The sequence below is a fragment of the Dipodomys spectabilis genome, unplaced genomic scaffold (genome assembly GCF_019054845.1).
Source record: "Dipodomys spectabilis isolate Male_0828 unplaced genomic scaffold, ASM1905484v1 ptg000348l, whole genome shotgun sequence".
In the NCBI taxonomy this organism is placed as follows: Eukaryota; Metazoa; Chordata; class Mammalia; order Rodentia; family Heteromyidae; genus Dipodomys; species Dipodomys spectabilis.
Window position 1 is genome coordinate 31,915 of NW_024871025.1, and position 22,233 is coordinate 54,147.

At 39.4% G+C, this 22,233-nt stretch overlaps 1 protein-coding gene across 2 annotated transcripts; it reads left to right on the top strand.

Moving 5' to 3' along the window:
- Positions 1 to 1,807: 1,807 nt before the first annotated feature.
- Positions 1,808 to 18,965, top strand: Atp1b4 (ATPase Na+/K+ transporting family member beta 4). Of its 2 annotated transcripts, none has more exons than XM_042665811.1 (8): positions 1,808 to 1,870; positions 5,929 to 6,202; positions 10,485 to 10,610; positions 10,855 to 10,977; positions 14,467 to 14,663; positions 15,331 to 15,387; positions 17,833 to 17,928; positions 18,804 to 18,965. In XM_042665811.1, the coding sequence occupies exons 1-8, from the start codon at positions 1,808 to 1,810 to the stop codon at positions 18,963 to 18,965; spliced, it is 1,098 nt and encodes a 365-aa protein (XP_042521745.1). The 2 variants fall into 2 exon arrangements, with proteins under 2 accessions (XP_042521745.1, XP_042521746.1); XM_042665812.1 differs by having other exon boundaries at positions 5,929 to 6,190.
- Positions 18,966 to 22,233: the final 3,268 nt, after the last annotated feature.

A 22,233-nucleotide genomic window follows, 5' to 3' on the forward strand; every position in this document is an offset into this window, starting at 1 on the left:
AGATAGAGGCACTTGCATGGCTATGTTCATTGTGGCATTATTCATAATAAGCAAGCTATGGAAATAGCTCAGATATGATACAACTGATGAATGGATAAACGAAATGTAGCATATATACATAATGGAGTATTTATTCAGTAATAAACAAGAATGAAATTATATTATTTACAGAAAATGAGACAGAAGATCAAATAAGCCAAACTTAGAAACACAAATATTATTTTTTCTCATACGTGGAATACATATACATATGTATGTATGTATGAAAATACCATAAAAAATTCATGAAAAATTTTGAAAAAGTGGACAGGGGATAAGAAAAAGTAATAGAGGGGTGAATATGATCAAAATATATTGTATGCATACATAGAAATATCAAAATTAACCATCATTGTAAAGCAATAGTCACTAATAAAAATACTGGAGTGGAGAAGGTATAAGATATAGAATTCAACATCTGCCCAGACCTGATTATCCCCCAGAATATATATTGCTTTTATTAAAATCCAAAGTAAGCCAAGTTTTCTGTCCTCTTGGTCTGCCTGTCTGTCTGTCTGTCTGTCTCTCTCTCTCTCTCTCTCTGTGTTTCTTTTCAAAGGAGGGTTGAAGGAGAGGCTCTGTTTAGTAACAATATAGCAAATGACATCCTTATTTAAAATGAACCCAATTGAAAGCATTTTCATCAGAATAGCCCAGAATTGGAGTTATGATTAAATCAATTTAAGTGATTATGCTGGTTTTCTTAGTTATTAATGTGCTCAGAATGTGAGTTTGTACAATTTAGCCACCTGAGTCCATTGGGAGAGCAATTTGTAAAGGAGAGATTACAAAGACCATCTAGGCCTTTTAGCCACCCTGGCTGCAGTGATGTGGGCAAAAAGAGACCAAAAATGCTATACAATGTTCTTAGCTGTTTCTATTAATTTTTCTTTTGCTTGTTCCCACTTTGGCTTCAGAAGTTATATATGTCTGGGAAACTGACACTGCAAAGTTCTGGCATGTTCCCTGCCCTGATGCTAAGGGATAAATATAGAGCTCAACCACTACAGAAATTTGGCCAGGATTCCAAGGGGTGTGTATGAGGGGCAGTGACTGATGGGGCCACTCTGATGTGTAGGCTATAAAAATGCTTCTTTATGCCCAGGACCCTCTTTGAAGCAGGGGGCGTTAAAATAGGAGTCTTGCCTGTAAAATCACAAGGTATAATCCACATTTTGAAGGAGCTCATGGGTTGACACAATAAGGAATATTGTAGGTGGCTTAGAGTGTGTGGAGGGGAAGGGGGTGGAGAGAGCAAAGGGAATCTTCCCTGACACCCTAGATCCTTTTGCATGAGATCAGCCTTATGAAAAAAGCAAGTTATTCTTGGACATCTCCCCTCACCCCAACTCCCACCCACGCCCCACCCCCTGCACACACTGATATCCAACTCTCAATTGAGAAGAATATGACTTAAGATTTCCATTGGGCCCATCATATCTCTGGTGCTGGAGAAGGGCAAGGGGTGGAAAGACTCATGAAGTGAGGGGGGGGGGGGTGAGTCGCTCATCCTCGTGACCCAGAATATCTCCCCCTCCCTGTAATGATGATCTTGCTTTTCCATAAGGGCTTTCCTTTGATTCAGGGAAAGAGCCAACCAATGAGAGAGGGGCATGTTAGATTATTTTGGGGAAGGGCTTGTGCCAACAAAATTCACTTTTACCAGGCGCCAAGTGTCCCCAGCAACCAGTGTCTCCTGTACCAGCAGAAGCTCCAGAACTCTCACCCACTTGCCTGCCTCTGCGGCGTATCTGCCCACTGAACAGCCATGAGAAGGCAACTCCGATCCAGAAGGGCTCCAGTCTTTCCTTACGGTTATGGCTACAGACTTGTGAGTCCCAGGGAGCAGAATATTTTATTGTCCTCTTTTTCATGTGGTGGGTTGGGGGTTGTGTAGGCCTTGGATTATGGCCTCCTCTTCTCGAGAAGAGAAGAAACATAAAAGTTTGGAGACTCTCAGGGTTTCAAGGAAGAGTAGTGATTCCCAGAACCCTAGGGCACCCCAGAATGCTGGATGGAAGGAGGCATCCAGTTTTCCTATGGAACAAAGATAAGGGAAAGGAAAGAGATCAGAGAATAAGGGTCTTCGGAAGTTTTTTCTTGGGAATCTGAAATTTGAACACACATTTTGGAGTCTGGAAGTAGATGTTTCATTGTAAGAATTTTAACCAAAAAAAGAAGGGAAAGGGAAGAGGAAATGAAAGGCACTGCCTACCCAGCTGTCTCAGTCCCTTTGGGTGGTAGCTTCTTAGAACCCAGCTGCTCTTTTTCTAAAGCAGAAATGCCAACTGTAGCTAAAATCATAGACTCCTTGATGGAAACTAGGAAGGTGCTTAGATATCATCTTACCAGAACTCCTCATTATCAAAGGAAATATTGGGGCTCAAGGCCTCAGAGTGACTTGCAACTTAGTGGTGGCACCAATTTGAGAATGCATCTCTCCTCATTAATAACCTTGTGTTCTTTCCGCTGTATTCAAAATATACAACTCGCTAGGCCCCTATACACCACTCATTTACCTCCTTGCCTGACTCCTCATCTGGCCTAATACACACACAGATGCACACACATATTCACATACACAGACATGAGCATGCGTGTGCACACACACACAATCACCTTTGGTATCACAATTTATCTCAAGGATGCATTACAAACTTATTTGACCCAAAAGTTTCTTCACATATATTTTGCTATAAATCACTAATATATAATATAACAATACATTGGAGGGGAGTATTCTGACATGTTCCACAGAAATCATTATAATCTGAATGCTAGGAACAAGTAAAGAAGAATCCATTTTTCTTTGGATGTGACCACTTATATATCCAGGGAATTAAGTGAAGACTACCAAAGAGCCAGCAGAAGAAAACACAAATTTGTTAAACCCCATGTCAATAGAGGGCTTCCCTTGGCATTCTTGCAACAATTTGTAAGGTCTTGATCTCTCCCAAATCGCTTATAGCTGTGTAGTCAAAGCCTGCGGGGACGGCGTAACTATTCCTTATTTGACTGAGTATATATGCAGTGTCACTGAAAGTGTTGTGTCTAATATGCTATTTGTCACGAAGTTTGGAGTTTAGGTATACTGAAGGATCTGGATTGTATAATACTTGAGATTTAAAAAGAAATTAATGAAATTGTATACTTAATATTTTCCTATGAAATTAAGCAGCCATTCAGATGTTTACAAAGTGTTTTTCAATTCAGGGTGAAAATTTATCCTTTCGGCATACTGTTTGTTTATATATTTATATATTTACACTGCTCAAAATGGAGCCACCTTCTGTCCTTCAGACTTCCCTTTTAGGGAAACATAATGGCCTTAACACACACCGACCACTATATCCCAGCATAGTCTCAACACACTATCAAATAAGGCTAATACTAGATTAGGAAATGGACATTCTCATCACTAAATTGGTTTCCTACTGGATTTTTTAAAAAAAATAGTCACATGAAAATACATTTTACAGATAATTTAATTAATAAGAAACTTTTGAAGAAGGCATCTCTTGAACGATGTGACAATCCCTGGAAGCAGAAAAGAGAGGGGAGAAAAAGATATTTGAGGTTCCTGAAGTAAAACTCAGGTGGTAGGAGTCTGTGGAAGGATATTAGCTGTGAAAAGATTAATTCTCCCTGGGAAGGTAAGGCTTTAATGACAAGTCACTTTTAATAGGATTATCATGAGAGCTCATTTCTACAAATAAGATCAGACTGAGGCTATGGGCCTCTGCTTCCTCCATAGAACAGAGGTACAAGGCAGGAAGAGGCAATAAGGAGAGAAAAAAGTTGCTCAGAAAATACACAGAATATGAATTCTTCCAGTACAAAATAGTACATTTTAAGTTCTCTGATACTCTGGTAAAAATAGGGGCCATAATGACTTCCCAATCTGGTGCACATGACTACTGAGGTCAGAGTATTTACTCAGAGTTCCTGTATCCTGATTTTTAAGTCAGGCAGGTATCATTGACATTTCCTTAGTACTGACTGAGTATTTAGCTGTGGGCTTCAACCTGTGGTTGGCCAACAAGAGGTTAGAAAATATAGACTCTCCCACTGGGTGTTCAAAATCTAAATTAAGAGATCTAATTTGTATATAGCTTCACCTGTAAGTGAAAGATATCTAAGAACATGTACTGATACATTCAACATTGGCTGACATACAAGGTTTATTTTTCCTAAGCTTATACTATGCACTTATATCAGAGTCAGAAATTCTTGATTTTAAGTACCCACACTCTCTCAGGAACCCAGAATCCAAGACATTATTATGCTTCATATGTCTTCTGAGCTACCTCTAGGCACTTGTGCTCAATGTGATGGAAAAGGAACATAATTGTCCAGAGTATCAAGAGACATATGTTCTGAGGACTGTCTGCTTTGTCTTGAATTTTCTGCATAGCTTTGGTCTGATCTTGTCTTTTCTCTCAGACTCAGAAAATCAAGTCTTAGAACTCCCTGTAAGTTCTGACATGGCATATGATATAGAGCTGCACATTTGAACAACTTAGATAGCAATTTAAAAATACCTATACTCAAGAGCTAGATAGTTCTGAGTAGACCAAATGCTGAGATTAGAGCCTTGTCATTCTGTAACACTTACACTGAATCTGAACAATGCAATGTGTTGAGCTCCACGAAAAGCAACATTTTAATCTGGGTGTCCTCTAAGTGGCCTTTGAAGAACCAGGCAGGAAGGGGGCAGTACAGAGCCCCTGACCTCTAGCATTCGACATACCCAACCCCAACAGGTGCACAGGTTCTAACACTCTTCAGACTTGGACAGCAGAGGGAAGGGAGGGTGAACTCATTTTCTGTTGCTGCAGTGAACCTTGGCAGGCTCCCAAAGAATTTGTGCCTGATAGACATTTCAAACATCACTTGGTGAAGTCATTAGGTCTTTTTCCTTCCCTCCCTTCCTTCCTTCCTTCCTTCCTTCCTTCCTTCCTTCCTTCCTTCCTTCCTTCCTTCCTTCCTTCCTTCCTTCCTTCCTTCCTTCCTACCTCCTCTCTCTGTCCCTCCTCCCTCTGTCTCTCTCTGTCTTTCTGTCTTTGTCTCTCTCTTTCCTTTATTTTTGCTTCTTATAACCAACCATCATTCATTGACAGCATCAGGTACTGGTCTCAGACTAAAATAAAGAAAAGAAAAGAAAAAAAATCAATCAACCAACCAACTAGTATAGCTGAGTTTTACTATGTGCCCAGAGTTTTGTTTATTTGTTGGTTTGACTAGAAATCAGAGGAGACTAACAAAGTATCAGTTGAGGTTCCAGCTCTCAAGTGGTCCATCTATCTAGCTTAAGGCAGCAAGTGGCAAATAAACCTCCATTTCGTGATTCTGTTGAGATGGCAATCATACGTTTTGAAGAGAAGTACAGCAGTTCGCTTCTCCTGTTAATGTCTGTCCCAGTCTATTTTTAGGCACAACTTGGGATGGTAAGGTTGAACAGCTGAAAGTGTTAGTATAAAGATGACTTGGACTAGGAATATGCCATCATAGATATAAGTGTCTAAGACTAGTCCATCGTCCACGATGAGCTCAGCTCTACCCTGACAGGTCAAAGTTAAGCGGGAGGTCAAGGCCCTGGGACAGCATATCAATATGAGATGTCCTAGGGGAAGAGCTCAAAAGCCTGATGCTGAAAATAAAACATGCACCTCTGTGCAAAGAATATGGATTCAATATCGGTCATAGAAAGGATTTTTTTTTCACAAGAACAGAAAGAGAATCTACTCTTGTCACAGTGAGTATGTTTATGGGGAAGTGGAAATTTGAAGTGTCTCCAAATATTGAGTTGTTTCCACTTACTTTTGACTGGTTGGATGTGCCATTGGAAATTTTTTTTTTCAGAAAGACTGTGTTTTGTCACTGTTCCAGAATGATCAGGATGAAGTGAATCAGAACTACTTAGCAGATGAAGAGGAGGAAGCAGAAGAAGAGGCTCGGGTGGTGATGGCACTTGAATTGGAGGAAGAAGAAGATGAGGAGGAGAAAGAAGAGGAGGAAGAGGAAGAAAAGGAGCAAAAAGAGGAAGAAGGGGGTCAGGGTCAGACAACAGGCAATACCTGGTGGCAGAAAGTGCAGATCTTGAATGAATACTTATGGGATCCAGAGAGAAGGATGTCTCTGTCCCAAACAGGTCAGAGTTGGAGTAAGTCCCATTAACCCCAATGCCTCAGTCTGGTGTCCTTTGCATTTGGGCTGGTATCCAAGTCTCCTTTGCTATATACTGGATGGGTCTGTTTATAAACTTCTCTAAATATTTAACACAAGGACACTGATGCCTAGGAAAATGCCTGGGTTGTAGACAGTTCCATCAGAACAAATTCTAACTATATTAACAAATTCAGTTGTATAATTAAAATCAACTGGGCTCAGTACAAAATACAGCGAGGCAGTGAAAATGAACTGAAAAAAATGATTTTTTAAAAGTCCCAGTTCTGTCATTTTCTACCCATATAATGATGCCCTCATCATTTACCCTCACTTAGCCTCAGTTTCCCCACCTGTCCAATGAATATCCCTGCCTTGCCTCTCTCACAGGGTTAGCATGGGCCTCCCATAAAGCATTAAAAATGTAAGATAGGACATACCCTGCTGAACACTATTTCCAGCGTTTGTGACTGAAACTCTTGCGAAGTGTTTAAAGTCAGAAAGCATGATATATACAGGGCAACTGGGTTTAAAGAGATGATTATTGAGTTTAAGCTTCCTTAATGCTCAGTTGATGGGAATGGGGGAGGGAGAAAGTATACACACATGCGCACTCACACTGCACTGGTCTTGGGGTTTGAACTCAGTGTTTGGCTTCTGTCCATGAGCTTTTTTTACTTGAGGCTAGCACTCTACCACTTTGAGCCACAGCATGACCTCTGGTTTTCTGGTGGTTAATTGAAGATAAGAGTCTCATGGACTTTTCTTGTTTGGGCTGGCTTTAAACTGCACTCATAAGATCTCAGCCTCCTGAGTAGCTAGAATTACAGGCCTGAGCCACCAGTACCTAAATTGATGGTGAAATTATATGCCTTTACTTCATTTTCTTTGGACCACATCCTTTACCATTTTCACTTCATAAGTTTCTATTCCGTTCCCAGTTTCCTACGTACTTTTTAAATGATTCCTGCTAAGTCTCAGGAGGTTTTACTTGAAGCAAAATTCCCACTTGGCACATTCTACACAGCCCCCAAAAATGAGCAGCTGCTGATTTGTAACTCAGTTAATCCACCGAAGAAAATATTAGAGATACAATGGATGAAGTAAGTTTCCTAGTGCCAAAATCTAGGTTGCTGAATTTGGTGGCCATGGCTGAGAATTCTCTCCTTCACAGTTAATGTTGCTAGTTTACCTCAGTTAGAGTCAAACAGCCAGACTTACTTCCTAGAATCAGGAATAGCAGGTGTACGGCTTTAAACAACCGGTCACCCATCACCCTCCTCAGCTCCCAGCCTCACCCTAGCCCATCCCTCAAACCCTTAACTGGAACAAATGTACCATTTAAGGGACATTCTGACATTCTCAAAGCTGTAGACAAATGCTGGACATTCACTGGAGCTCCAAAAAGGGCACAGCTGTTTGTTGCTTGCCTAAAGAGGACTGGAAAATTATACCTTGTGAAAAGAGAGAGAGATTCTGAGAAGAAAAACCATGCATTAACCCCTAAACTGCTACCCTTAGAAACTTTCCCAGATATACTCATATAAATTGCTCTAGTGGATGGCAATCCATAAGCCAATAGAAGGGGACAAGAAAAGAAGTTTCAATACCTGACGAATATATGTCAGGAGAGAGGCCATATGACTATGGTAGGGTGTGGCCAGACTACTTGTTAGCAGGTCTAAAAGCCCAGAAATTCAGGCTTCTTCTGTTGGACTATCATTAGGAAAAGAGCAAGTGATAGTATGAATGCTTAGGCCATTAAAACAATAGCTTATTGCCCTGCTTCCTCACAGTAAGATGACCATTTGAACATTTAATCACCCTGTTCCAACCTGGACATCAACAAGTCCAACCTATCTACTCAGCCTATTAATATGCACTTGGATTTTAATTTGGTTCCCAGGCAACCCCTTATTCTTAGGAACTATATGTTATTTTATTAGATATTGACAAGAACTATATAAGGTAGTAATTTTTATTATCCCCATTTTGCAGATGCAGAAACTGAGGCTTAGAGAGCATAATAAATTTATCTAAAGTCACAAAGTAACTAAGTGACAGTACTAGGTTTCAAATACCAGAGTTCTTTCTCTTGCTATAAAACTTCATCTCAGTAACTGGATGAGCAGTTTTGATAGAGTGAAGAGTTGGTAGCCATGAGTACTTAGTGGTCTACCAAGACTGGGTGTGGGGGGGTGTTCAGGGAGAACCCTAGATGAACTACACAAGGACTCCTAGTAAAATTTGAACATCTGGAGCAGGAAGGATTGAAAGGATTAATGAGTCCAGATAGTGACCATTCTTGGTTTTGCTGAGGGGGGCCGGGAAGGTGAAAGTAGTTAAGCTAACCCACACTCCAGGGCATCACTTCCTAGGTGAGCCTTAGTGACATTCTCCAATGTAGAGCATCCTGGCCATCCATCCTAAAGGAAAAAAATATTGCCAAGGGAAAATATCTGTGTTCCATTGCTTTCCCTCCATGTATGAAACTAAGTCTTTAGGTTCACTGGGATGTCTCCAACAGTTAATCTGTTTCCAGGATGCGGGTGGTATTATAGAAATGGAGGAGGCCCAGGGACATATCCCATTAGGATAGTCATTGGGCAATAGCTAAAAATCACAGATTCTTCTGTAGAGACTCCAACTGAGTCAACATGTTTATGTTCCAGTTCAACTTTGGTTCATCTTATAAAGGTTCAGTTCCATTTCCAATTGGATAGTAAGAGTTCTCTGTCTCTGTCTCTCTCTGTCTTCCTTTCTCTGTCTCTGTCTCTCTCTCAATTTAACTTGGTTCATGGTCCAATTTAAGAATTTATACTTGAATTCAGTTTGGAGTACAGCAAAGTTATGTGGCTTGTTCCAGTTTCTAGCATGATTCAGTTCAAATGTGTACTTCCAACACCATGTCACTGCTATGAGCAAAGCCAAATATTGTTGCCTGAGAGGTCCCCAAGGAGAACTTGGAAAGAACTTTTAGGCAACAATGTCATGCTCATTCACCTTACTCTCTGCTGTTTAGTCTCAAGGCAAGCCTAGTCCTAGTACATCCCACAGAAGAGCATTTCAAACTATGGTTCTGATCCTATAATAATAATAATAATAATGTTAATAAAAACAATAATGACCAGTATCATTTACAGATCACTTAATGTCTGCATGACTCTATGCTATGGTGTTCATATGCATTATTTAATGTAATAAATAAATACTATCATTGTCCTCCTTTCCTTAATGAAAACATTGAGGCCAGAGTGGGGCATAGTATGTCCAAGATTCAACAGCTAGGAAGTGGTATTGTAAGTGTTAAGCTTATTCTCATTTATCTGCAAGGAATCCAGGATGCAGAGAGATTCTTTAAATTGCCCAAGGTCACAGACAGCAAGTGTCAGTGATTAAGTACCATTTCCTCTTCTCTTCTTTGAGCCTGCACCAGTGTTCTCTTTGAAAAGCTGAGCCACTTAAACCTTGCTAAAGATGAATACAATTTGAAATGAGTAGAGTAAAACCTCACTATACTTTGATTGGAGGCAAGTACAGTGGAAATTAATCAAAAGCTTGAATTACAGACTATATGAAAAGAAATGCTGTTTTCATCACTTGTAAATACATATAATCATTAGAACCAAGCTGCTATAACACTTTAGGGCACCTGCCTTAATAAATGGTGAAGAATGATTTGAACTTAGAACATCAACTGTTGCCCAGAAGACTTATCAAGCAATGTGTTCTATGTAATGCTCTAATCTACACTCCCCTGCAATCTTGCTCCTGGTTATCATGTAGTTAAGTAAGCCCTTCTATTGGAGAAGCTACAAAAGTAAACTGAAATCAGACCATAACATGATCCTCACCAATACCAGATTGGTGACATTTCAATAATCAAAGATATGCTGAATTTGTGGAAAGTTTTAAAAAGCTAGCAGGATGTTGGTGGTTTATATCTACAATCCTAGCCATTCTCGAGGCTGAGATCAGAGAATCATGGTTCCAAGCCAGTCCGGGAAAAAAAAGTCTGTGAGACTCTACTCTCCAATTAATGACCCCCAAAAAAGCCTGAAGTGGAGGTACAATTCAAGTGACAGAGCACTAGCTTTGAGCAAAAAAGCTCAGAGACAGCACTCTGGACCAAAATTCAAACCCCAGGACAGGCACACATGCACACCCATCCACCCAAACAAATCCATCTCATATCTGACTTGGTTCTAGGTCATGAGTTCAGTGGAGAGCCAAAACATGTTGGCAAGCACTGACCACTGTCATCTTTGGTTGCTCTGCAGGAATGATTTTAGTCATTTACTTCTTCTTCTATGCCTCCCTGGCTGCTGTGATCACTGTCTGCATGTACATGCTCTTTCTGACCATCAGTCCTTACATGCCGACCTTCACGGAGAGGATGAAGCCTGGTGAGTGTGCCCAAATGCCCTGTGTTGTCAGAACTCTCTGGACAGAAATCTGCTTGCACAGCATGTTCAGCTTCAATTAAATTTGGTTCTTCCCGGTAATGACTTGAGAAATTCAATTATTAAGAGTAAAAGTAAAATGGTACTTGGCAAATTATGGTCCTTTTCATTTTGATTGCCTGGGGGGAAATGGTTTCATAGGAATCAATACAAAAAAATGATCCAAGAATGGGTTAATATATCCAAGACTTGTTTTCATTGCCAGGAGTTATGATCAGACCCTTCGCTCATAGCCTTAATTTCAACTTCAACGTTTCTGAACCTGACACTTGGCAGCATTATGTGATTAGCCTAAATGGCTTTCTCCAGGGTAAGTAAGTTCCTCTGAATGGTGGAAAGCTCTTTTGAAAGGTGATGGGTGGCAGATCAAAATTTTAAAATTCACCTGGCCCAGAAATTTCAGTCTCAGCAATGCCAGCCCACTGTGGTCTTTTCTTGCTTTGAAACCTCCTCAGCATCCTTCATGTAATAAAAAAAAAAGTACTCTAGTGTGTGATTGTATGAGATGCATTGAAAGCATACCAGTTGACTCTACACAAGAAGCACTTTGAGGCACAAAGGTTGTTTTCTGTTCGCAAACACCTTTACAGCATCAAGTTAAATCCTGAGAACATCTGAGTGGCCACTATTACAAGTGATCACTTGTAAAATAATAATAATAATTCTGGAGGGATATAATGGTGAGAAAAAGAGAATGTTCTCCAAAACTGAAAAGTTTCTGCCTCTTGTATTTTATCAAGGTAAGATCATTTATTTTTTCTGGATAGGCTATCTTTAAGAGAGAAGCAAGCATCTTCATTTAATAGCTTTCTAGAAAGGAGTCAGAGGAATCATCTCTGCATAGCTTAACTTCAACAGTTTTTCTCAAGTATTTTAGATTGCTGTCCCCTTTAGTGTTACAGACATTTTCAGGGACTAAGACTTTGTGGGAAGCCTTTCCATGTGGCAAAAGCTGAGGCATTGGGTGCAGGCACTGGTGGCTCACACTTATACTCCTAGCTACTCAGGAAGTTGAGACCTGAGGATTATGGTTTTGAAGCTAGCCCAGGCTAGAAAGTCCATGAGACTTCTATCTCCAATTAACCACTAAAGTGGACCTGTGGCTCAAGTGGTGGAGCATTAGCCTTGAGGGAAAAAAAAAAAAACCAAGAACAGTGTCCAGGCCAAGTCCAAGTCCCAGAACTGGCACAAAAATAAAATAAGATAAAAAGCTGAGGCATTAGCAGCTTGGTTAAAGTTAAACCCAGAGTATACAGATTCTGTATCTTCCAGCTGTCAGAGATTCCCCTTGCTTGCTTTGGTGGCATATGCCAGTCACGTCAGCACTTGGGAGGCAGAGGTGGGAGGATCAGTTGAGTGGAAGAGTTGGAGACCAGTGTTGGAAATATAGTTAGACCTTGTATCAAAATGAAGAGGCCCCGAGCGTACACTGAATTGGGAAGAGAGTGATTGCTTATCATGTGGTAGGAAGTGTTACTCAATTAACTTTAAATGCTTTCTCATTTAACTTTAACCAAGCCTAACAGAACCCATTCTCCTCAAAAATAAGGAAACTGAGTCACAAAGAAGACACAATTTGGTCTAAATCTCCTAGCAGTGGAACCAGTGTTTGAGCTCACATATTTTGACACTCATTCATTTATTCAGGGAGCTGTAACACCAAGGCATCACCTGGGAGTTAGAAAGGTAGAATGCCAGGTCCTACCTCAGAGCTATTGAATCAGAACCTGCATTTTAGCAAAATCTGCAGGTGTTAAGTTTGAACTTTAGAGTTTGAGAAGTTCTCTTTCATCTCTGGGCAGTAGCCATCTAACCAGGAGTTTAAAACTCATTTTTAAATCAGCAATGTTCAGTGTTATTTTGAGGAAAATTGAGCTTCAGATTCCTCACCTACAGTATGAGAGAGCAAAGTTCTTCCTGTTCCATGTAGTTCCATTTTTGGCCACAGAAATATTTTAGTTTTTAGAAATATTTAGTTTTTAGTTCTTAAAAGTAGATAATAGGTTCGGCTAAATAGGAACACATAACTGAAATAGACATCCTAGAATATCAATTTCATTCCCATGAGGACTGCAATTTTGCAGTAAGGGTCATGCTCATGTCACATTATTTTTAATGGACCTACCTCAAGGGAAACAATAAGCATGTGATTGCAGCTTCTGTTTAGAAAGTTATAAAAAGAGCTGGTGCTTATTCTTTTAAAAAGATTAAAACAAAGCCTTGAATATAGCTTTGTCAAAGGAAAAATAGAGACCTAGCTATAACTGGTATTGAACTTAAAATCCAAGTTGCCTCTTAAGAATAGTAAACCCAAGTCACAATCATCCAGATGTGGCTCTAGCATTACAATTTGCGTTTTACCTCTGTTGAGTCATAGGCTCACAATCTTCCCTGAAAAACTCAACTACATCAACCATGAATACCTGTCTGGATCTATCATGAATAATTGGACTCCATCCCATGTTTTATTATTTCCAAATTGCTTGAAAAAATATTACTATATAATATATTATACTATATCATATATTAATATATTAAAATCCATTATATCTGAATAATATATTAGGATACTGTTAATATTAATTACATATTAGTGTATATTATAACATATAATACATATAATGCATTATTATTACAGTATTTTCAAGCAGTTTGGAAATAATAATTTCCAAAACTCAGTTTGATGGATCTCACAGCTCAAATATTGAAAATACAAATAGCCCCTTTCAGCTCTCTGATATAGGTTCTTTGGATACCTATTACATGCCATCCAAAATAAAATGACACTAACCCTAAGTATCTTTGGACTCAATACACAAGATCTCACCTTCTCAATGGAGACCCTGTGATTATCACTGGATTCTATATTTTCACTGAAGGTCTTACTTGCCGTACTAATATTCTGTAAAGGATGAGGATCTGGCTTATTTCCTCCTCTACTTTCTCCCCCCCTCTCCAGCCCTGCCACTTTGTTTTCTTCTTTCTCCTCATGCCTTTTTTCTTCTTTCATGTTCCTTCAGTTCCACAACGCTTCTCACTTTCTTACATCAGCTGCCTCTCATTGACCTCCAAAGTACACATTTCTAAACTAAAAAAAATTGTCAGTTGTGGGGCTTGAACTCTGGGCTTGGGTGCTGTCCTTGCATTCTTCAGCTCAAGGCGAGCACTCTACCACTTGAGCCACAGCATCATTTCTGGTTTTCTAGTGGTTTATTGTAGATAAGAGTCTCACTAACTTTCCTGCCCAGGCTGGCTTTGAATCAGGATCCTCAGATCTCAGCCTCCTGAGTAGCTAGGATTACAGGTGCGAGCCACTGGCACCCGGCCTAAATTTAAAGAGATTTAACTTAGGAACTTAGATTCCTTGTATATGTCATACCTTAAGATGATTCAATCTTCTTCCAAAATCTACCAGCCACATGCCCATTCTTCATTAAGAAGGCGAAAAGATAGCTCCTCTAAATTTATAGCTCAACGTATTTGGAAAGATGTAATGGAAAAAATAGGAAAAAAATTATAAGATGAACAAACTAACACATGGCCCAGATATAGATGTCCATAAGTTCTAAGGGAATGAGGAATAGAGTATAGGTAATCAGGTGGGCTGAGGTGACTAGCTTGGAGGCTTCCTAGAAGGCAATTGTCAATGAAACCCTTGAGCATCTGAGGCAGATGCTCTTGTTTCAGAGTGGCAAATGCATGCTGGAGCAAAGGATATTAGGATATAAGAACTACTGAAAATATGCTCTTCCCTTGTAGCACCTCCTAACATAACCTTTGTCACCTACACATGCTTTAGGCTATAATGACAGTCTTCAAGAGGAAATGAATGTAGATTGCCCACCAGGACAGTACTTTATCCAAGATGGAGATGAAGATGAGGACAAGAAGGCCTGTCAGTTTAAGCGTTCCTTCCTGAAGAACTGCTCTGGTCTGGAGGACCCCACTTTTGGATACTCTACTGGACAGCCTTGCATTCTTCTAAAGATGAACAGGGTATATTAGCTTTTATTATCCAATGATGATAAGTGGATGGGCTGGGTTAGGAGCACTGCGAACTCTGCATTTCTTTTGGGCTCTGGTCTTCACACACTACAAGTTTAGCTATTTTAACCAACAGCATCAGAAATGCAAATAATGAGGCAAAGCTCTCAATTCCTTTTTCTCCTTCAATGCTTCCTATTGCCATTCTTCTTCCCCATTCCCAAACCTGCCCCTGATGACTCTTACTAAAAATGGGATCCTGGCTGGGCATGTCTGCAACTCCAGCACCAAGGAGGAATCTTGTGCTATTTGAAACAGAGGATTGACATGGGGGAATGTGATGGGGGACAGTTCTATCATTGTCTCCTGTCATGCCTTACTCATGCTTTATCAGACACACTCCTCTTGAAACAAGAAACTCTTTACATCATTAAGGTTATCTTCATGAAATTTCCCCAATGTGTCAGTATCAGACAGAAATATAGCAGGACTGCAGGACTTGGAAGCTGTTTTGCATTTTCTGATGTGTGTAACCATTTCTGAGAGGGCAAAATAGATGAAGTTAATGCCTGAACAGGGATGACTCAAGGAGGGAAGGTTAGAAAAACCTGTTTTTTACTGTCAAATTTGTGAAGAAAAAGAAAGAAAAAAAAAAAACACACTGGTTTTCTTTTGCTAGATTGTAGGCTTTCGTCCTGAGTTTGGAGATCCAGTGAAGGTTTCCTGCAAAGTTCAGGTAAATTGCTTTTGAATAAGCACTGTTGGTATTTCTGTTTCATGTGGGAAGATTCTTTCCAAAAACTTACACATGAAAGAAATCATCCCTTTTGAAACTATACTGACTTGTAATGTCTTCAGACCTTCCTCTTTCCAGAAAGCATTCAACCCATGCATGTTTTTGTGTGTGTAGTGGAGGTGGGGTGGGGTCAGTGTGTCACAATTTATACCTATGAAAGCCAAACACTGAACTTCAGCTAGGGGGCCACAGCAGGGAACAGAGATGTGCCAAATCTTTAATTGGGATTCTGTTTACGCTTTTGCTTTTAGCTCTAATTACTTGTTTCTTTGAACTAAACAAACAGTTTTCATTAGAGTCATTAGTCCCTTATTTTCAAACTGAATTTCACATTTTGTAGCAATGACCAGTGGCATTGGGTGTTGCAATAACAAATGACTACAAGGGAAGTATAAACAGAACTGCATTAATATGCTAATTAACTGTCCTTGGAGGGGCCATTAACTCCTATCTCATCTGCACCAATTAGCAACTTGTAGCAACAAGCCCTAGATCTTGCATTTGTTTCTTAAACAAGCAGTAGTTTCTTCTTGTTCAATAACATCAACTGAACCCCCTAGCCCTGGACAGTTATCTTACCAATGTAAGAGGCAAGATAATTCCATTGCCAGTGCTAGAAATAAAGTTCAAAACTCTCATCCTCTTGTTGACAGATCATAAAGCAGTATAAAGCAACAATTATTCAAGCAATTGCCCATGTTTAGAAAGTATTTGTTGATCTTATGAGATACTAGTTACTTTGCTAGATATTAGAGAAATATGCCTGTCTCTGAAATCAGGGCAAAGAAGTACTGCAGGCACAATGAAAGGTACAACAGGATCACTGAAGAGAGGTAGATCAGTTCCATATGAGGGGTGATGATGTTGAAGATGAGCTTTGAAATGTCAATCAATATTTGCCAGGTATACAAAGTATATGTGTAAACAGTCAAACAGGTGAGGTGTGACAAACCAAAAGAATTGATTTCACAGGCCATTTGTAAAAGGTAACTTTCATTAGATACTTTTTTTAGAACAGACAAATATAAATCATAAAAGTCAACTTGATCTTTTTCTTTTTTTATGATATTGAGATTTAAACTCAAGGTCTCATACTTCCAAAATGGGCACCCTGACCACTGAGCCACATCTCCAGACATGATTTCTGCTGTTTATTTTTGGAATAGAATATGGCATCCTTCCCTGGGCTTGCGTCTGGGCTGTTCCACTTATATAACGCTAGGACAATAGGCATTGCCCATCACATCCAGCTCTTTTTTGAGAAGGGGTCTCTTGGACTTTAAAAAAAAATCCCAGACTGGGATTACAGATATGTGTCACTGATGCCCCACTCTCAACCCAATCTTAAAAATAGCATATATTTTTTCTTTTTCAGTGTTAGGATGTGACTGAGGGCCTCCCATATTAGGCAAATACTCTACCACTGAGTTTCTTCCCAACCTTGTCAATTAGACAGGTCCTGCTAATGTAAGCTATTCATTTTTCAACATACATTGAGCCTTGGGGAAAGTGAATATAAGAATCTCTGTATATTCTGTAATAATCAGTACCAGTCAAACCCACACCCACTTGTGGAAATCAAACAGATAATAGCTAGTATAAATTATTGGAAGCTTAGTCTATAACCAAAGCAACTATAGTAACAAAAGTAATCACATGACCCCAGGGAGTAACTGGCTAGCAATAATACACCATTTGTCCACATTAGCCCCTTGACCTCTGTTATTCAGAGCATGTCTAGTATACCAGCAGAATAAGCAGCCCCTTACCTGTCATGATGAGATGAGAGTAACCCTGTTGAACCAATCATCTCCATTACCTGTGTCTCTTGTGATTCTTCTCCTGACACTATCTACTGTAATTGAGAACTATAATGTTGCCAGAGACATAGGCTGTGTGTCTGTGCATCAGGACCCTGTGTATTGAATCCAAATTCTAATAGAACTGAGCCTGCAGTATCCATGTTGTAAAGCAGGATTTAATAAATATGTTGTAATTCATGCATGCCTCAGGTCCAATAAGTCCAGGTGCCAGGCCCACTGTAATTCTTTGGAGAAAGGCTAGAGTATATGAAAAGCCCTTTACAACCTTTCTGCTTGGGTTCACTGGCAGCAAGAAGAGAGCAATACTGAGCACCTTTGACCTTCTCAGCTGAGGCCTTCCATTCAATGTTCTTTGAACTGCAAAACTAAGGCAAAGTCATTCTTTGATCGTTTTTCTTTGGGCACAGGTTATGGTTTATTTCTGCTCCATTCTGCTTTTTTGGTCTTCCTGGGACAGTTGTTTGTGCGCCACAGTGTGATTTCATCTGAGGTCCAAGTTATTTTTGCTCAAAATTCAACTCACTCTGTGACTCAACATACCACATATACCTTTTGCTTACAGAGAGGTGATGAAAACGACATTCGAGCCATCAATTACTACCCAGAGTCGGCTTCTTTTGACCTCCGTTACTATCCTTACTATGGTAAACTGACTCATGTAAGTTTTATCCCTTCCTTTTTTCCTGTCACTTTAGGACCTGGGATGCCTTGGATTTATGGAAATTAGGGAGCAGCAGGCAATAAAGGATAGATTAAAGGGCTCCCTCTACAAATTTCTATCACAACTAGATACCTTTCCATATCATAAAGAACTTCATATACCTGGGCACCCATGGCTCATGCCTGTAATTCTAGCTATTCAGGAAGCTGAGATCTGAGGATCACAGTTCAAAGCCACCTCAAGCAGTAAAGACTAGGAGACCCTTATCTCCAATTAACCACCAAGTAGATTGAAGTGGAGCTGTGGGTAAAGTGATAGAGTGCTAGCCTTGAGCACTAGTGCTCAGGAACAAGGCCCAGGCCTTGAATTCAAGCCCCAAGACTGGTACATACACAGTTTGCTCTAACCTCTATAGTTTTCAAGTGGGAAAATGATGGCTCAGTAAGAGGAAGTGACTTTTCCAAGCTCATGTATCTAATTAGTGGCAAAGCTAGGAGCAGACAAATCAGTACTATTGTGCTTAATCATGCTCAAATAATCACACTTCCTTGTTTCTCCTATTTGAAGCCTTTGAGTCAAGAAGACTAATCTCCACTATAGAGACTTTACAGATACTAGTTCTGGTTTGATTCATGTCTGATATCCAGAAAATTAATCACTTTGAGTCAGAATTGGTTTTCCTCAGAGGACAATCAGACATCTGACAGTGACTTATGAGAGAAATGGTTAATTTCTCCACAGTTTCCCAAGGCAGGAAGAACTTATCAGCTGCTATGGTCATTTGTGACTTGGCAGGATAAGATTTACTCGGTTTCCTTTGTGGAGGTAATGGTATTTTGTTCATTTATAATTCATTATTCTTTCACCTACAGGTTAACTACACCTCGCCCCTGGTTGCAATGCACTTTACTGATGTAGTGAAGAACCAAGTGGTGCCTGTGCAGTGCCAGCTGAAGGGCAAAGGCATCATAAATGATGTCATCAATGATCGTTTTGTGGGTAGAGTAATCTTTACCCTGAACATAGAAACTTAACCACTTCAGAAGTCCACTCCTACCAGTTCTGTTTCTTGTTTTGTTTCTTATCCCTAGTAGCATCTGCATTCTTTTACTTCAATTAGGACACAGTCAGATGGATGTCTAAGGTAGCAGATTATCTTTCCTTGCCTTTGACATGTGTGTGAAGTGATATTGGGACCTGTTTGATTTTCTTTTTAGGTAGTCTTTCTTGATGAAAAATAGATTATATCAATTTCCTTTCCCTTCAGTTGAAACTAAGACCCATTCTTGCTGCTAAAAGTGTCTCTGCAGTATACATATAATACCGGATAAAGTCCTTGATAGCCATGGTTGGGAGACAGTCTATGATGCTTATAAATTCATCATGTTTTCTGAATTTTTTTGGTTTTGACAATGAGATTCCTTCCAACCAGAATGATAATCTCAACTTCTCTTTTTCCTTTTAAAAATTACCTGGCAAGGTCCTTCTTTAGTGATACCCATTCAGACTAATTCAGACTACATCTAAGATCACTTTACTTACAAAACTTTATATTCAGGGGACGTGAGAAACTGGCTGCTTCCCATAGAAAACTAAATATGTTTCAAACCGTAGGTTATTTTCAACTGAGACAGAAGCAGTGCTAAGTGGCTATTGTTTTGGGATAGAAATGAAGAACTTCCATGTAAGTTTTTTTTGTTCTACAATTGAGGCTCGAATTCATGGCATAGGCACATCCCGTTAGCTTTTTTGCCCAAGACTGTTACTCTACCACTTGAGCCACAGCTCCACTTCCAGCTTTTTGCTGGTTAATTGGAGATAAGAGCCTCATGGACTTTTCTGCCTGGCTTGGCTTTGAAATGTAATCCTCAGATCTCAACCTCCTGAGTAGCTACAATTGTAGGCATGAGCCATCAGTGCCCTGTTTATACAAGTTCTGACAGAGGTGTGTCCCAGTGCAAATGTGGAAAATAATTACATGTGGATGGGATTGGTGGTTGGTTCCTTGCTCCATGGTATTATGGTACCAACTAAAAAATACTCCTGCAAACAAGTTTGCCTCAGCTTCAGGCAGAGGAGAAAATATGACTGAGTTCCATTGGCCAATTCTTGAGCTATTTGCTTGACAATATGATTTATGACAGTATAATTTTTTTGAGACTCTCACAGATGGCTATGTTGACCCCCAGCTGTAGCCTTGACAATTGAAATTAGGGTTTGTCATCTAATACATGGCAAGACAGAAAACTCCTGCCAGGTCACCCTGATGCCAAGGCTCATCGGCCAGTTTTGTTTTTACTTAAAAAACAAGTGACACGAGGCAGATGTTTATTCAGGTTGTAGATCAGCCAAGTTGCTTTATCTTATCTCTGGCCATGTGACCGTTGAATTACTTCTTAGCACCTCCACCAGGGGGAAGTCTGGGACAAAGAGAAAAGGCACACATCCGTGAAAAGCGTGTCAGGGTTCAAAGCAAGCTTAAATGCCACATAGATGTTCACAGAGTCGATATCCTCTACAGTGTTTACTTTCTCCCTGACAGGGTCCTGGCAGTCTGGTGAAGAAACAAGTGGAAAAATAACTATGGTATAGTGTGATGAGAGTTATAAACCCAGTATGTGGAAAAGATATGAGAAACAAGAAAGAAAATAGCTATCTCCAACTGAGAATGAAGCCACAATCATGAAACAATCATCTTGTGTTTTGTTATAGGGGATCAGTACATGGAACAAGTATAAAGAACTCAGAAGAATGTCAGGGAGTGATAGGACACTGTGCTAGACAGGTATTCCAGGGACTGAGTTTTATTCAGTAGGTGAAGGGAAGTCTTTGAAGCATTTTAATCAGGGAAGCTCTGCAATTACATTTTCATTTTAGAAAGAGCACTTTGGCAATCATAATGTGAAGGGTGGGTTGGAGACAGAAAAGACTATGGAATGACAAAAAACCACAAGGTTTTTAGCTTGGCTAAAACCAGGGAGATGGTGGATTGTTGATGAAGATGATATAAAAAAAAGTAAGTTTGGAAAGGAAGTTGTTGAGATTAGTTTGGACAATTTCAGGGCTTGTGGTTTTTCTGGTCAGACACTGATGTGCAGAATGTAAACATGTAGAGTTGGACAGAAGAAAAGCTGAGAACAAAAGCAACATTTGGTTAAATGGACTCACTTAAGACATTCTAAGATAGTTAATGTTAGGCATTTGATCCAGTTATGTAAATTCACTATACCAATCTAGTCCCTAACATTCTATTTTTCTTTTGACTTTGTGGCAAAATCGACTGCTACTGCTCTTTGGAATCTTCCCAGATACCTTCTAAGTTTTTATCAACAGAGTAAGGGAAGGGTGATCACTTTTAATAAGTGGTAGAAGATATATAGGACAGCAGCTCTATGGAAAACATAAGAAGCAAAGAAACTATTTCTTCTCAACCCATTTCCTTAATGAGTTCAATTTTCAAAACTGTTAAAAAGAAAAAAGTATAAAATGGAAACAACAATTTAAAATCATTTTTAAATGGCCTAAAACAATACAACTCTTAAGATTTAATAGAAAAAGACAATAGAACACTAGCTCTGGAAAAGATATTAGAGAACAGTTAGAGGAAACAACCTGCATTGCATCTGACTCCAGGTCCAGGGCTCTTTCTATTCTGAGCTGCTGTTTACCAGGAAGTACCATCGTTTTAAAAATCAATGGATGATACCCTCAAACACTTTGAACATATGTCAAATGTGAGTTAAAACAGTTGACATTTCACAGGAATTCAACTATTGGTGCTATATTTTGTATATAATACATGATCTTGTTAATTACATTTACTGTTAAGCAAGGAATTATGACTCTTTCATCAGGTAGTATTTCATATTCAATGGAATCTATCATATCCATAGTTTCCAGAAAGTATTGAAGAATACTAACAAAGTTTGGGTTGTTTCTAGGACATGAAAAAGTAACTTCATTATACAGAACTGGATATTATATAGAACTGGATTCACAAATATCTTCATACTAGATTCGGATTTAGCTGTTCAATAAACTTGTAGTTGATTAATTTTGAAAGTCTTCTATACTGTGCTGTACTAGGATTTGATTTGTATACCATCTGCTGCAATTTACTTGGTTTTACTTGATTGTAAATGAGAAATATTACTTCCAAATGCTTTCATGGTTTTGTTCATGCTAGACTTTGGTTATGATTTCTCATCTTCTATACCTCTAAAATCATTATCTTAAAGTTATCTTTTTTGCACCCATTTACTGGGGGAGGTATTCATGTAGAAAATATATGTTGTCTTAGAG